The sequence below is a fragment of the Nomascus leucogenys genome, chromosome 15 (assembly GCF_006542625.1).
Source record: "Nomascus leucogenys isolate Asia chromosome 15, Asia_NLE_v1, whole genome shotgun sequence".
Classification (NCBI taxonomy): Eukaryota; Metazoa; Chordata; class Mammalia; order Primates; family Hylobatidae; genus Nomascus; species Nomascus leucogenys.
This window is the reverse complement of record NC_044395.1, coordinates 32,010,965-32,024,542: the sequence shown is the minus strand read 5'-3', so window position 1 is coordinate 32,024,542 and position 13,578 is coordinate 32,010,965. Positions and strand designations below refer to the sequence as shown.

Genomic DNA, 13,578 nt, shown 5'->3' with positions numbered 1-13,578 from the left:
TTTTTTTTTTGAGACGGAGTCTCACTTTGTTGCCCAGGCTGGAGTGCAGTGGCGTGATCTTGGCTCACTGCAGCCTCTGCCTCCCTTGTTCAAATGATTTTCCTGCCTCAGCCTCCTGAGTAGCTGGGATTACAGGCATATGCCACCATGTCTTGCTAATTTTTGTATTTTTAGTAGAGACTGGGTTTCACGATGTTGGCCAGGCTTGTCTTGAACTCCTGACCTCAAGTGATCTGCCCTTCTTGACCTCCCAAAGTGCTGAGTTTACAGGCGTCAGCCACTGTGCTGGGCCTACAGTGTTTACTATTTAGAAGTGTTTTGGTCTTTATTTAAAAGTTTGGTGATGTTTTTGTGACTTAGAAATTTGCCACAGAAATTTCACTCTTGTTTATATCAATTAGCCTATGGTAAAAATGGTTTCCTTATGCATCCCTTTGCTTAAAATCACAGTTTCCAAGAACTTATCTAGACATTAAATGAGGACTTTTCAACATACTGGTTTTGCCAGTAAGACTGTGGACTTAATCATTGTTGTTGAAATGCTGGGTCAAAACTCAAAAAAGGTGAATTTTGCCTTTAAAGGGATTATTTGCTAAGAACCAACCTTAAATAGACACAGAAAATCAAATATTAGTTGTCAGTGTAAGCAGTTCATATATTTAACCATTTAATTTGAGGCTCTATATTACTTGATTCTTTTTTATTGATACATAATAATTGTACCTATTTATGGGAATTATTGAGTCTTAAATGAATGTGGTTTTAATCAATGGTTTGCCTTTGAATGGTTGTAAATACTGTAGATAATCTTATTGAGAACTGTGCAAACATGAAGGTGTGGTATCAAACTTCAGGTTTAAGCTGTTTGAAGCATTATAAACATTCATTTCACAACCAGATTAGTTAAGGATGTTGGCTGTGGTGAGACTCACTGGGTTATTTTTTTCAGGAGTGAACTTTATTAAATCCCCATTCCATTCAGCAGGCATGTGCTAAAAGAGCATTATCATTGGTGTTAATGGACAAATGTGTTTTTTCATTGTATTTGGGCCTTTTGTATTGTGTTCTTGATATTAAATTAAGTGCACCTAAAGAAAAAAAAGATTGAATAGAGCAATTCTACATGTACTAATGTGGAATAGCTGCCAAGATATATTAAGTGAAAGAAATCAAAGAGCAAGACAGCGTAATTTTGCATGGTACCATTTTTATTTTGAAAGATTATATTAATGCTTGGTATGCATAAAATAGCTCTGGAAGGATTCAAGAAAGATCTGCTTGGTTACCTCTGAGAAAAGGAGTTAGATGTTGGAAACAGGGGTGGGAGGAAAATTGTTTATATTGCATAATGTCTTTTAACTTTTGGATTTTGTGTTGTGGCTAAGGTAGTAACTATTAGAAATAAATAAAATTAGGTAATTTTAAAAACAAAGAAATGCTGTAAATTTTGACCAAATGTTGCTGTTCATTAGTTTTATCTTAAACTCTCCCCATATGATCTCTCCCATACTTCTGGCTTTAAGAATTATCTCAATGTTGAAACCTTCCATATACATATATGTTTCATATATATGTGTGTGTCTCTTTTGCATTTCAGATTCCTTTAGCTTATGGGTGCTTGAATTTCTCCAACACATTTCAAAAATCGGCAAACATAAAAAATTCATCCTAATTCTTGCCCTTCCTTCACAAACTTTCTTCTTTCCAAGTCTTTCCCCATCTCAGTAAATGCCGTCACCATCAGCTGTTATGCTCAAGCAAGCTACCTAGGATTTACTTTGAACATTTCCTTTTCTCTCAAATTGCATATCTAATCCATCACCAGTTCTGTTATCTATCTCATATCTATAGAGTCTACTCTCATTCCTAACTCTCCAGTGTGCCCATGTGGTCCAAGCCATCATCTCCCCACTTAGTCTCCACACCTCCTTTCAAAACCTCCTTCAGTGCCATTCCCTCAAAAGTTCTAAAACCATCTGGTTCAAAATAGATCCTCCTATTATTTTTTTCCCTTTATAACTCTCATGAAATTTACAATTGCATATTTATATTTGTGGTTATCTGCATGTGTTCTTTTTGCTGGATTATAATCTCAATGAGGGCAGGGGGCTGTGTCCATTATTTTCAAGTTCTTATGCCTGCAACCTAGCATAATGCCTGGCATATGGAATATGATTTGTAAATTACTCTCAGATGAATGGATAAGTTAAAAATGGAATGAGCTCTTACCATGTACCAGGCATTGTGCTAGAGACATTACTTATGGATGATAAACCAATGTTAGAATCGTCATTTGCCAATGGGCATTTACCTCCAGGCACAGGCAGATACAAAATGAGTAAAAGAGTATATTTTACCATGTGAATTGGGTAGATATGAGGAAGTTTGCTTGCTAGGTCAGGGGAGGGACATGTACTGAGGGAATTTATAAGTAAAAGGAAAATATGAAAAACAAGTTTGATTTCCTCACCCTGTAAAATGAGGTGTGCAAATGAGGCAATTTGCTATAATTACAAGATTCCCTTCACAGTTTTTCCTAGAGCCTGCTCTACAATGTCACAACCCCTCTAGATTTTTTGCCTTAGGCATGTCAGGACACATAAAATGTCTAGGTGGTAGAAATAAGCATCCTGTTTGCAGGGCTCATGAGGAGGGCAATTGGTAGATTCTCTGCAGTTCTGGAACCCATTGTGAACCCCAAGCCATGGAGACTCTAGTCTACTGGCTGAGCATGCTCAGCCCATAATGTGCCCAAATTATGAGAACAACTTGCCCTTGAAACAAACAAACACAACAATAAGATAAAATAACTGACAAATCATCTTTATTAAATAAGCAAATAGTCTACATAGATACAGTCACTTGTCTGTTGCACACAAGTACTTCCCCTTCTCTTGGGAAAGATCACTCCATGTGACAAGGTGCAAGCTAAGCAGCAGCCCATTTGAATGCCCTGTAATAACATAAAAATGACCGGCAAGATACAGAGTTCACGCTCAAGTTCCCTTGAGTGTGACTTGAGTCACGGAACAGGCAGGAGAAAACGAACATTTCAATTCACAGAGACTTAGGTGAAGAATTATTAGCTTCATTTAAAGTGCCCATATTGTGCCTTCTACATATCTCTTTCAACAATTAAGCCAGCTGTTACTCTTCAAAGTGTGCGTCACTTTCTTTGCATTTGGGTCAAACTCCAACTGTGAAGACCCAGTAAAGAAATAAAAAAACCCTGCAAATACAGACAAGGGAAATAGTAAGATATTTTTCCAAATAAAGACATTTGACAATATACAAAACTCAGAATCATAGAGAACTAAAAATAGAAAGTGTTTATAGAATTTTACTTTATGTCAGGGACTATGCCAAGCCTGTTACGTGAATTTATTTTCATTTATTTCTGCAACAACTCTATGAGGTTGTATGTCTAACTCCATTTACAGATTGAGCAAGTTGAGGTTTAGACAGATTTTGATGCTTCCTCAAGGTTACTCAGCAAGGAAGGATGGAGACAGCACTCCGTGCCAGCTCTGTCTGACAACAGAGACAGGTTCCAGGTTACAAGGTTATTCTGCTTCCAATCAGATAAATTCTCCACTTGCTTGGAAACTCTAATCACCTATTTCTTTCTTCCCCAAAAATCCTCCTCCCTTTTCCCTGCATTGCAGCCTAGGAAGCACAGCAACTATTTCAAAACACCAGAGGACACTTTAGTGCTCTGCAAACATGGTGATCAGGTTACCTTTCAATAAAGATCATCAGCCTCCACTTACTTACCTTGAGTAGAAACAAAATCTTTTTTTTTTTTTAAACTTTGGGCACATGGAAAGGTAAGTATTTGCAAATGACTGGCATGGGCAATGACTGACAACTCAGGAAAGACAGACAAAAAATCTCCCTGGGAATTAGTAGCAGCAATAAGATGGGGTGGAGGAGAAGGCCAGCTAACCAATATTAAACCTGGCCACACCACTTGATGGGATTTTTATGCTAACATGGTAATCTGAAAGTCGAGCTTGACTTCACTTGTTAGCTCGAGATGTGAGTAAGTGACACTCGAGTACTTTGATTTTATATGCACGGTTTTATATGCATGTATAAGATAAAGTAGCGAGATTTGTGTAATTATCTTTATGGTTCCAAACAAGTTATTTTGTGAAGTAGTTCTATAATGAGTACAAATGTAGGCGAATCAAAATTTTGAGGAGGGAACTGGCCCTAAGAAACACTTGTTATTAAAAAGTTTCAATGCTCCTCTTCCCTCTGATATAAAATGTTTCAAGTGCTCTATGGCCAACACAGTAAGTATCCTCTTACCAAATTCTTCAAAAACAGCATCAATCTTTGAGTCAATCCCTGGAAAGTCTTCAGCTATTTGCTTGGGAAAGCCTGGCTCCATGGAATTTCTCTTCTCATCAAATCTGTACCAAGTAAAAGAAACAGCTCAGCATTGCATAGAGGCCATGTTACCAAACATCTTAGATCATGTTAGGTTTAATGTGCAATTTTACTAAACTTTATAAGTACTGCAAATAAATGCCAAGCATATTTGGGACTATAGAAATATGTGACTTTAATGGTACTGCAAAGAGTTCTGAAAGCCATATCTCCATCCGGAACAGGGGCAGCGTCCTGCTGTATGTAGCACATGCTGTTTGTCATCATATTTCTTAAGCCTGGACAGAAAGAACCTTAATCATCTTTCTGTCACAAAGACATGAAAGTGTGAACATATATATAAAGTGAATTGAATCAATATCTAAAATGCAATTTTAATTCCCTACCACAATTGGCCCATATATACCTGCCATCCCCTCCCCTGCACATCTAAGTCTTCTATGGTGGCCTCCTGGGAAAAGGGATTAGGATTAGAAGCAAAGCACAGTAAGTGTGTTTTTAGCCCATTGGCTGGATAGCAGATGGTCGGCCTCGATGTCTCAAAGTCTGGCCAAATGACCCAGGAATCAACCTGTCTGTGAGTGTTGGGTTGTATCCATAAACCGGACTGCTATTGATCATCATCTCTTAAATGTGCCATCATTATCAGGTAGAGGTAACAAATGGGTGAGGTTCGAGGTAGCCCTTGAAAATCATATAGTAGTGTTAGGAAGACAAAACAAACACACAATGAGACAGTGACAAACACACAGTGAGACAGTGAGCCAAACTATAAGACAATGGGAAGGGAATGCTAAATGGTGGTCTGGGTTCTCAGAACATTTTCCCAATGGGTCTAAAGTCCACGAGAGAAAGCTGCATGGAGGTGATGAGACTTGAGCCAGGACTTGAAGGATGGGCAGGATTTGAATAGGTTGAGGAGAGAAGAGGGGGCTCCAGGCAGGCAGGTGGGGTGACAGCACCAAGGGAAGCACCAGCCAACTGCACTTGGGACTGAAAGCAGGAGAGCCTAAGGTGCTGCTGTTTTAAAGTAAGAACTTTCCCACAGTTGTCTGAAGTCCCATCCTTCCTACTAAGAAAGAAGCAGGCCTAAGGTTGGGGTGGGGGATTTCCTTAGAAAAAGAAACTAATTTCCCTAATTAGGCTCCATACAAAGTCGTTTCTCTTGCATCTCACCTCCAGTATTTGTCCTCTACAAAGAAATATGTTTTCTTCTTTTCCTTATCAGAAATGGCTGCATCGATTTTTCTAACGGTTGGAGGGAAACCTAGGGTATGGATGCCTCTTGGGTATCCAGCTTGTACCTCATTTCCTCTGATGGCCCAGAATTGACTTCCTGTTAAATATAAATAATTCACAGTCATATTGAACTATAACAGTTAAGCCCTTTAGCTTTAGAAATACACTTTAGCATCTTTGATTTTCATGGTAAAGTAGTAGCCCAAATTTTAGATTTAGTCACCAGCTCACAGTGGGCTTTTCACAAAAATTTGCAGACTGAATGAATGATCTAAGGTCAAATGAGAGAATTTACAACTCGGGGTAATTTATCTTCTTGTCTTTATTTTTATCATCTATAAAATATAAATACAATGATATCAGCCCTGGTTATTTCTTCATTACCTTTAACTACTGTACTAGTCAGAACTTGTAGTAGGGAAAATTAAAGTGTTGTTCAATTTCTTATGAGAGGGTTTACTTTGGCAAGTTAAACAAATGATGATACAATAATTACCTTTAAAAACGAAAACAAGGTCCTTGCTAGTAACTTCATATGCGGCATCCACGCCTGAAGGAAGAGATGGCCAAAATGAAGAGATCAAATACAATTCGGGTTCAAGCTTCCTGAGGGATTTGCGCCAAAAGTGCCTAAAATATATGTAAAAAGAAATGTAAATTGAAAAACAGTCTTTCACCTTTAGAATATTTTCCTCACCGTCTTGCCTCACCCAGCTTCCCCCATTCTCTCATCTTCTAGGCTGGATGACAGATAGAAATCAGGTATACTGCCATTAGAAAATTTCTTTCCTTTTTCTTCAGAAGACTGCAGTGAGTCTCCTGTCATAGATTTCCAGAGTAATGTCTTCTATGAAAGAAAAATTATTCTATCGTGCAAATGAATTAGCCCAGCATAAGCTTTAATTACCTGCAATGTGTGCAAAACAGTGTGTGTGCTATACCCTCTTCCAAAAGCTAGGCAGTGTGTGTATACGTGTATGTGCTGTATAAATATATTCTTGTATGTGTGCAGAAAGATTCTGGAAGGATGCACAATGAGTCTTGGCTCTGGATGAATACAGGGAGAACTGGGAACTAAAATTTTTAATTTTCTTCTCATTTGTGCTCTTTGAATGTTTGTCATGTGCATATTGATCCATCAGTAAGTAAATTACTTGATTAAATGTAATGTTGATCCTGATGTCATTTTTAAAGGCAGTAAAAATAAAATTATTATTCGAAAGATCTACTCATGCCTTTTGAAAAGTAACCATGACTTAAGACATTTGGAAACAGCAATTAGAAGATAAGAACCAGATCAGCCTGTGCCTTCAAAAATGAACCTGACAATTTTAGGAAAATGTGGGAAAAGGCAGCACCAGATCTAAATGATCCCAAGCTCAGAAGAAACGTTTTTGTTTTAAATGTTTAAGAATCTCTATCAAGTTTCTGCATGTTTTCCTTTCTAATCATTGTAGATTAAAATGGTAGGAAAATATAATTTTTCAACCTGACCTGTCTTTAAAGATCAGGATTTCTCCCCTCAGAGTGCTGACGGCATCAAAGGACAAAGCAGGATCACACTTGGCTGGCGTCCCAGGTTCTGGAGGGACAGGTTCCGTGGGTACCAGAGGGGTCTCAGGGGAGTCAGGGGGAGGTCCTAAAGCGAACATTAGGGGAAATGTGATATGTTTCAATATATGCCCATTTGTATGCTTTCCAAACATTCTCACGGTGCTTTGAACTAAATCATAAATACTTTATGTAGCATTTGAAAGCTCTTCTGAAGACCATCGTTGCAAAACTACAATGGCTGATTTCCCCAGTGTCACTCACCATAGAGGGACTGAATGCCATTTATATCATCTTGAGACAGGCGGAAGCGAGTCAGGTCTGTGAGTGAGTGGTAGAGTGGGTACATCAAAGCTTCAGTGTTGGCTGAGTGAAAGAGACCCAGGGAGTGGCCAATTTCATGAGCAGCAACGAGGAATAAATTGGTCCCTATTTAAGAAATCAAAAACAATAGTTACTTATTTTTTAAATACATGTACATTATACAGGTCTGCTGTGCATTGTATTGGATTTTACTTCTTGGAACCACACAGGGCCTTTTACGCCTTGTTTGTTGGTTAATTGAACAATTGACTAATTACACACTTAATGGAAAGCTAAGTGTATTTTAAAACTCATACCTGAAATCAATCTTTGAGATTGATTTCCCAGTTACATCCACTTGCCCCCCACAGCCCCAAACCCACCCCCAGCCTCACGAGCATATTAACTCCAGAAGAACCACGTCCCTTTTCTTGTACTCAGGAATGGAATGAACCCACTTGTTTAGCGTATCAAATATTTACCTTCATTTGTCAATGCAAAGCTAAACAGTTTTAATATATTTACATTTGCCATTTGCAGTCTCAGTTAAAGGAAACTATATTCATATTAATTCATAATGTCTCAGCCTCATCATCATGAAGTACATGTTGAGACTAAAAACATGAATAAAGATATATGTCATAGGATTTGCAAAATTGGTTTAAAACACAGTATGCCCAATCATGTCTAGCATTTGTCACACAACAGATTTAGAATACATAAACACTGGCTTTATTCAAAATTTTTTCCTCCATTTTTTAAAAACACCTGCAATGCTAAAATTGGGAGGCCTTGGGTAATTATGATCAATATAGTAAGTAAATCTATATTACTTTTGCTAGTATTACTTGTGTAACTTGTGATGCTAGGAACAATCTCATTTGAGAGTTTACAGGAAGGTTTCTTTACAAGAATTCGTTAACCAAATCAAGAATTTTATCCAGGACTAAACTCACATTTGTACGTCCTACAGAGGTTTACATTTTCATTATAAATCCCAATTAAAGCTCAGACATAGTATTAATTGTTTTTCTATTTTTTTGGAAGTAGTGTTAATTGTTTTAGCTGATTTTTTGGAAAACTTTGGATGTCATTCCCCAAAATATGCAGTTACAAACTGAGCAACATTCTTCTACCTAAACAGTTTGAACGTTGTATTTGAGAGTCAGTCTTTTCCTTCAGAACAAGCCCATAATTTTCTTTTAACCTAAATGTACTAAAATAATGCCTCAGCCAGAAAAAAAAAAAGAGAATCTCAGTTTCTGAAATTTAATTCTGATTTCTGGTTTGAAGAGTAAAGAAGTAAATGGAGGAAATTACATAAGCAACATCCAGAGCACATTTTAATGTAGATTCAGTGCAATATACTATCCCTTGAATGTTTGCATTTTGATATGAGAAATTTTTCTTAATAATGGTTACCCCTAGATCACAAAGATCCACAGTCATTAAAGAAATACTTAATGATATTTCCTATATTGTGCTTACCAATGTAGGAAAACTGTTAAAGCATCTGAAAATATTTTCAATAATAATTAAAACAAAAATATATTCTGCTGATCTCTGATCTACTGGAAAATCCAGAACATCTCATTTCTTGAGCATTCTTGGTTATTAAGAGATTTCTACATATAAAAAAATTAATGCCAAAATCATTCTGAGAGATGTGTAACTAACCTGTTGTATCCTTTGTCCATTGTTCATCATCATCAAAGTGGGCATCTCCATTAATCCCTGGCCCAGGGGCATAGGCATGGGCCAAAACATTTCCAGGTCCATCAAAAGGGTAAAAGTCTCCATGTTCTAGTAGGAAAAAAATTTATTGGAAAGATACATAATGAGGATCCCTTTTGGGCCTTTTCCAGTACACCACCACCAGATAGATGAATGGATATGCTTCACATATTTTTTATTTTGTTTTGCTTTTTTTTTTTTACCTCTAACTGCAAAAGAGATCATTATATCAGCCTCTCCTTCATACAGCCTGGAGAATGTGAGTGGAGTCACCTCTTCCCAGACTTTCAGAGCTTTCTCAATGGCAGAATCAACAGCATCTTTTGGCAAATCTGGTGTATAATTCACAATCCTGTAGGAGAAAAATTGAAGCGGATGCTATTTTCTCCTATGATATAGTTTATAAAATTCCAATCTTATGTGAAAACCTCTCTGAACCATTACCTGTATGTAAGGTGGGTTTTCCTCCACTTCGGGATGCCAGGAAAGGTTCTGAATTGACCAACGTCAGGAACTCCACACCTGGGCTTGCGCATCACCTCCAGAGTGTCAGAGTCCAGCTTCCCCGTCACCTCCAACCCAAGGAACTTCTGCATTTCTCGGATTTTTTTAACAACAGGACCACTGTCCTTTCTCCTAACAAACTGTTTCACATCTTTTTCGAGGTCGTAGTAGTTTTCTAGATATTTCTAACAGAATAAGTATAGTTTTTAGGTCATTCTTACAATTTTTACTGTAGCTGTCTATTTATAATAAGTTTTTGCAGTTGCTCACTTTTCTTAATCTATTTGGAGTATTTCTCTAGTTTGCTGAAATAATGCCAAATTTTATAATATGATACTAGCAACATAAATATTTAGCTAAAATTACGTTGCATTAAAAAAAAAAAACTGAAGCTGTTCCAAAGCAAGATATGGTTCATCCACTCTCCACTTGTTATTCATGTGCCTTAAGCCCCAGTGCTGCTACTGCTATGGTGTTGTGTGATCTTAAGAAAACACCTAACATTTCTGGCCTTTGTTTCTTCCTACATAAGAGGAGAAGCCCAAATGGTGTGATAATGAGACCTTTTCCACTTCCAACACCCTATAACTCTATTCTTGAACTGTTCCTACACAGTAAGCTCAACCATTCTGTGTGGGTTTTAAGACACATGGAATGGTTTGAGCTTACTGTGGAAGCTCCCCACCTGGCCAGATCAGTTAGTGTTAATTACCTGAACAAGGTTCATGCTGGTGTCCTCACCCCTTGCAGCTCCATCCAACGGATAGGCTGAGCAAACTGCCACGCACAGCAACAGTAGGATTGGAAGACTCTTCATTTCCACTGGCTTTACTTAGCTCTATGTTGTCTCTGTGCCTTGCTGTCTTGCCTGCCTCCTTGTAGGTCCAACCTCGGGAGCCCAGCTTTTAAAGAGTGACAGTGTTTGTTTGGATCACCCGCAGCTTGACTCATCCTTGCTTTCATCCAAATGGCAGCAGGACCATTTCCAAAAATTCCAAATTCAAAGTAGGATGATACAACCTACTTTACTAATTTCTCTCAACCTTCCCAATTTTGCAAGGCAACATAGTGATTAATCTCCAGGAAGTGCTTCCTGTCTTGGTAGAGGAGAAAACTGGAGCATTTTTTTCTTCTGGAAAAATTGACTGGAATTCACTAGACAATTTATGTTTGTGTTTTTGAGAGAAGAAGTAGGTTGACTTGGTAAAAATCAGAATTGTGCAGAACTTCTAAAAGCAGTTTTATTTTAAGAAAGACATTATAAAAGCAAATAAAAGAAGTGGAAAGTGTACATATATAGCTATAGTCTGTACTGTATACAATTGTACTCAAAACATAGAAGATAATATCTAGAAGAAATTTAGAAGGGGTGATTTATTTTTTTGAATCTGATTTGTAATGCCTGCTATTGACTGTGGCTGGATTTGCTGGTTCTTGAGGAGGAAAACCTCATGGGCAGTATAGAACAAAGAGGGTCTGTGAAAAAGAAGGAAGTATATTCCCTTTGGGTTGGTTTTAATTCTGTACCCAATTTATTAATGGGTGATGGGCCCATGTAGCTGCTCCATAAATAGTTGTAGAATTGAAATGAATTACATTGCTCACTGGACTGAAATTCTCTCTGTCCTTGTCTTCTATACGTGTCTTATTCTCTTTCAATCTTTTCCCCTCCTCCCTAAATTCAAATTAGCAGATGCTTTGAAGTTAAAGAACAGAATCCATCCTAAATTCTCTCCTCAAGCTCTTCTGTTTTCTTCCTTTCCTTTCTATTCTGTTTCTTTGTCAAGTAAAGTGTTGCTCACATTATTGGTGTGTAATAAATCCTTGAACGCAAGACTCTAAACATATTCAGAGGAAGACATTTTGTAAAACTTTTATAGTCCTTTTGCCACCTGCCACCATCCATCTCCTCAACGCTTCCCTGATCACATTTTGTTTGTTCTTTCTTTCTTTGCTGACTTGCTTATTTGTTTGCTAAAGGGAAGAATATCTTGGGAGTAAGAACTCAGTAGAATGATGGATACAAATGTGCATTTATTAGACCTTTAATAAGTCCCCATTTTGCTTCCTCTCATTTACATCTCTTTTGCATTTTCTTCTTTGCTTTATTTTTTGTGTGTTTCTTAATAAACATTGGAGAGATTTTACCCAATAAGTTTAAAGGGATTTCTCTGTGGCAATAAGATCCCTATGACTGAACATGCCCACACAGGTGATAGCCACTTGGCAGGGGGCTATACATCACATTTAAGCCTTCATTTTTAGACTAAGTTCTGTCTAAAGACTTTTTCAAATTTTATTTAAAAAATAGAGACAGAGGTTTCACTACGTTGCCCAGGCTGGCTTCGAGCTCTGGGCTCAAGTGATTCTCCTGTCTCAACCTCTCAAAGTGCTAGGATTACAGACATGGGTCACTGCACCTTGCCTAAAGACATTTTAAAACTAGTATCCTATGGTTCTCCATTCCTTTGAGGGGGAAAAAAGAACATGTCTTGTCCTGATTGAAATAAAGGGAAAATATTTGGCCACACTGATATGAGGACAAGGAGAACAGAGTGGTGGCAGTGATGTGAATTCCAGGAAGAAACAGTGGAGCCCAACAGATAAAATATTGAGAGGTTAAAAGCGTAGGAGCTGTGGCAGCTCTAATTCCTTCTAGATTAAGGTTTATCCTTTGTAAATTTTCTCTGGAGTTATAACTTATAAAACATATTTAAAGTTTAGAGGAAAGCCTGATAGATAATGTGTTTGCTTTTCCAACTGTTAAGATGTGATTGGCAAAATGGGCCATGCTGTTCCTGAACTAAATACAAAAGTTTGCCATATTTTAAAACAGCTTCAATGACTTCCCTGGAAGATGTTTCCCAAGTCCCAGGAAGAGTCATTAATTATTGTTCAATGGTACCTTGTACCTGCCTCTGCTACTGTATTTTCCACACTGAACTGTAGTGAAATGGTTTATCTGTCTCTCTCATTCTAATGTAAGCTACTTGAGGGTATGGACCATGCCTCATTTGATTCTGTACTTCCAGTACTTAGCATGGTATCTGATACATAGTAGGTAACCAAAAATTACTTAGAGAATTTAATAATATATTAGTTACGAGTGAAAGGCTCACAGCAAATGTCAAACAGGTAAATTAAAAGTCAAAAAATCCACAAATCATGCAGATGTTTCTAGATTTGCAGATTCTACATGTCATATATACTAAATACTCTAAAAACTAAATTTTTAAAAAGTTGTATTTCCACAAGAAAAGATCAAGCTATCATCTAAAGCCTCTCTAATATATAATTGAAGTCCTCATTCATATGTCTGCATAACACTCAAACTAATCTTGTAGTTTTCTAATCGTGCATGAGATAGTCAAATTGCATTTTGTAGAGTATGTTTTAATAACCAATGCCGTAACGAGAAGGAATAGGTAAAATTAAAGAGCAACTGAGTGTAAGAAGGAAGGGAGGGAGAAGGAGGGAGAAGAGAAGTGGGGAGGAAGAGGAGGTGAGGGGAGGAGGAGAGAAAACACTCCAGGTGTAGAGGGAGGAACTGAATACCAGGGGAAAAAAGTGGGCATTTCCAGCAAGAAATGAAAATGACTGTTCCACAGAACAATCATTTGTTATATGATTAAATAAATACAAGGGTCAGATAATGGCTAGTTTTATAAATCTGACCTCCTAGGGATCAGAGGCTTAGAATTAAATTTACGTTCAGTCTAATCCTTGGATTTAAAAACTGGCAGTGATCCCAGGTAATATTCTATCTCGTAACTTTTCACATTTGTCTTCCTATTTGTCACACTTCTCCATGACTAATCAGACATGATTGTGCAGGATCCTTGCTACCTCTAG

At 37.5% G+C, this 13,578-nt stretch overlaps 1 protein-coding gene and 1 long non-coding RNA gene across 2 annotated transcripts in view; one reads left to right on the top strand and one right to left on the bottom strand.

Annotated features, from left to right (window-relative positions):
- The window catches only part of LOC105737593, a 58,666-nt gene extending 54,898 nt beyond the window's left edge, over window positions 1–3,768 (top strand). The window contains exons 7-8 of the long non-coding RNA XR_001113286.2: window positions 451–563; window positions 3,441–3,768. This is a non-coding gene — a long non-coding RNA (uncharacterized LOC105737593). The remainder of the gene's footprint in view (window positions 1–450; window positions 564–3,440) is intronic.
- On the bottom strand, window positions 2,808–10,606 carry MMP3 (matrix metallopeptidase 3). Its single transcript, XM_003253051.3, has 10 exons — window positions 10,439–10,606; window positions 9,667–9,911; window positions 9,426–9,574; window positions 9,166–9,291; window positions 7,450–7,614; window positions 7,129–7,273; window positions 6,131–6,264; window positions 5,572–5,731; window positions 4,315–4,418; window positions 2,808–3,229 (listed from the first exon to the last, which is right to left on the bottom strand). Exons 1-10 carry the CDS (start codon window positions 10,541–10,543, stop codon window positions 3,129–3,131), a joined length of 1,434 nt encoding a protein of 477 aa, XP_003253099.2. The 5' UTR covers window positions 10,544–10,606; the 3' UTR covers window positions 2,808–3,128.
- Between the last annotated feature and the right edge of the window lie 2,972 nt (window positions 10,607–13,578).

Bases quoted from the DNA above. Each gene is read 5' to 3' on its own strand.
- MMP3 (XM_003253051.3), bottom strand. From the start codon at position 10,543: ATGAAGAGTCTTCCAATCCTACTGTTGCTGTGCGTGGCAGTTTGCTCA. The intron at 7,274-7,449 runs GTGAGTGACACT...TGTTCGCTTTAG, and splicing joins TGGCATTCAGTCCCTCTATG to GACCTCCCCCTGACTCCCCT. The intron at 4,419-5,571 runs GTGAGATGCAAG...TACTTGGTACAG, and splicing joins GTAGAGGACAAATACTGGAG to ATTTGATGAGAAGAGAAATT.